Source organism: Acomys russatus, chromosome 26, assembly GCF_903995435.1.
Source record: "Acomys russatus chromosome 26, mAcoRus1.1, whole genome shotgun sequence".
Taxonomy (NCBI): Eukaryota; Metazoa; Chordata; class Mammalia; order Rodentia; family Muridae; genus Acomys; species Acomys russatus.
In genome coordinates, this window is record NC_067162.1 from 42,511,435 (window position 1) to 42,513,744 (window position 2,310).

The following is a 2,310-nucleotide window of genomic DNA, read 5'->3' on the forward strand; positions in this document are numbered from 1 at the left end:
CCATGGCTTTCTTCTGGAACTTGTGGATGACAATGTTGGGTGTCCAAAGGCAGTAATTGGGTGGAGGTCCACAGGCCTGTTTTAGTTCATCCCTGTAAATTCCAGAACCTCCACTTGATTAAAATGACACTCTGAAATTCAGTTATCATCTTTGGGGAAAAAAAAAAAAACCGAATACTTTCAAGAAATGCTCCCCAGGAATACTTATATAATTATTTTAAGATGCAAAAATTTACTGTATTGTTTGAAGTTAAAGTTTGATGTGACTTAATAATATTGTCTTATATATTTAACATAATGTAATTTAATGATATTAAAATGTTGGACATGGCAGACCCATTTCCGAGCTGCACCAGAGCATGAGGTGAGAGTTCTAGTCAAAAGACGCTGGACTTGGGAAAGTGCGGCAGGTGAGGGGGCCGCAGGGTCCAGGGTGATGTGAAAGACCTGACGATCCAGCGCAGAAGCCACGCTGTCGTCTCCCGCCCAAGAATCTTATGGAAGCCATTTGGATTCTCAAGAAGACTTCTGCAGGTAGAATGATGTCCCCCCAATAAATCAGTGTCTTTGTTTGCACTGACAAGGAAGACGTCGGTACCGAGGCTTAGGGAAGCATCTAGTATTTTCTTGTGGTGTCAGAGACAAGGATTCTCAACCATGCCAGAAGTAGAAGCAAGCGTGCGAGATACTGAATTATTTTCACCACCCTCTGATGTCCGAGGAATGACAAAACTTGATAGAGCAGCTTTTAAAAAGACAGTGTCCATCTCAGTGTTTAAAGTGAGGAAGGAAGTGGTCAGTAGGTTGATGCGAGCCCTCAAGAGGGTAGCCCTGCAGCGGCCCAGCATAAAGCGCGTGATTGAAGACCCTGAGGACGAGGACAGTAGACTGGTCATGCTGGATCCCTACAGGATGCTTACCGTTGAGTCCTTTGAAAAAGCAGAGCTCAGTGTTTTAAAAGAACTCAGTGTCAACCCTCAGTTGTCCGAATACAACTTAGAACTGACTTATGAAAATTTTAAGTCAGAAGAAATTTTGAGAGCTGTGCTTCCTCAGGGTCAAGATGTGACGTCTGGGTTCAGCTGGTTTGGGCATATTGCACATATGAACCTCCAGGACCATCAGCTGCCATTCAAGCATTTAATTGGCCAAGTTATGATTGACAAAAACCCAGGAATCACCTCGGCGGTTAATAAAACCAGCAATATTGACAATACATACCAAAATTTCCAAATGGAAGTGCTGTCTGGAGAGGAGAATATGCTGACCAAGGTTCGAGAAAATAACTACACATATGAGTTTGATTTCTCTAAAGTCTATTGGAATCCTCGTCTCTCTACTGAACACAGCTGGATCACTGAACTTCTTAGTCCTGGAGATGTCTTGTTTGATGTTTTTGCTGGGGTTGGGCCATTTGCCATACCAGCCGCAAGGAAAAATTGCACAGTGTTTGCCAATGATCTCAATCCGGAGTCCCATAAATGGCTGTTGCACAATTGTAAACTGAATAAAGTTGACCAAAAAGTGAAAGTCTTTAATATGGATGGAAAAGACTTTCTCCAAGGACCAGTCAGAGAGGAATTAATGCTTCGGCTAGGACCGTCAACCGAAGCAGAACCCTCTGTCCATATTGTCATGAACTTGCCAGCAAAGGCCATAGAGTTTCTCAGTGTTTTCAGATCCCTTCTAGATGGGCAGCCGTGCAGCAGTGAGTGCCTCCCCACAGTGCACTTACTGTTTCTCCAAAGAAGCCGATCTGGCCTCGGACGTTTGTCAGTGAGCTGGAGCTGTGCTAGGCATTTCCATGGAGGCCAGGAGTTCTGTTCACCTCGTAAGAAACGTGGCCCCTAACAAGGAAATGCTGTGCATCACCTTCCAGATTCCCGCTGCTGCGCTCTACGAGAGGCAGACCCTCAGCCTAGTTACAGAGAATTACGAAGAGCCATCTCCTAAAAGGCCGAGGACGGGTGCATCCCTCTCAGAAGAGCCTCAGATTGCGCCTAGTCTGAAATATTTTCTCCATCGCCCCTGTAGGCTTTATGTAAAGAAGTACATTTGTGTGACTTTGTAAACTTTAACAATCAGGTGTTTGTTACTGAGCCCTTGTTTCTGCTCTTGTAAATGGAACATTACCAAAGTAAAATGTAACTGAAGTAAATAAATAAAATAAAATAAAATAAAATAAAATGTTGGACATAAAATTGTTTAAAAAATGTTGCCCATGACAACGTATTTCTAGGCACCCCAAAACATCATCTCCTTTTGTTATGTTCCCTTCCTTCCTCTCTTCCTCTTTCCCCTTCATCTCAG

General features: G+C 43.5%; 1 protein-coding gene across 1 annotated transcript; it reads left to right on the top strand.

Annotated features, from left to right (window-relative positions):
- The first annotated feature begins 545 nt into the window (after nucleotides 1-545).
- LOC127209280 (tRNA (guanine(37)-N1)-methyltransferase-like) lies at nucleotides 546-2,071 on the top strand. Its single transcript, XM_051168867.1, is given in 2 exon segments — nucleotides 546-1,730; nucleotides 1,732-2,071. Coding segments are annotated over 2 exon segments (1,413 nt in total). The 5' UTR covers nucleotides 546-657.
- Nucleotides 2,072-2,310: the final 239 nt, after the last annotated feature.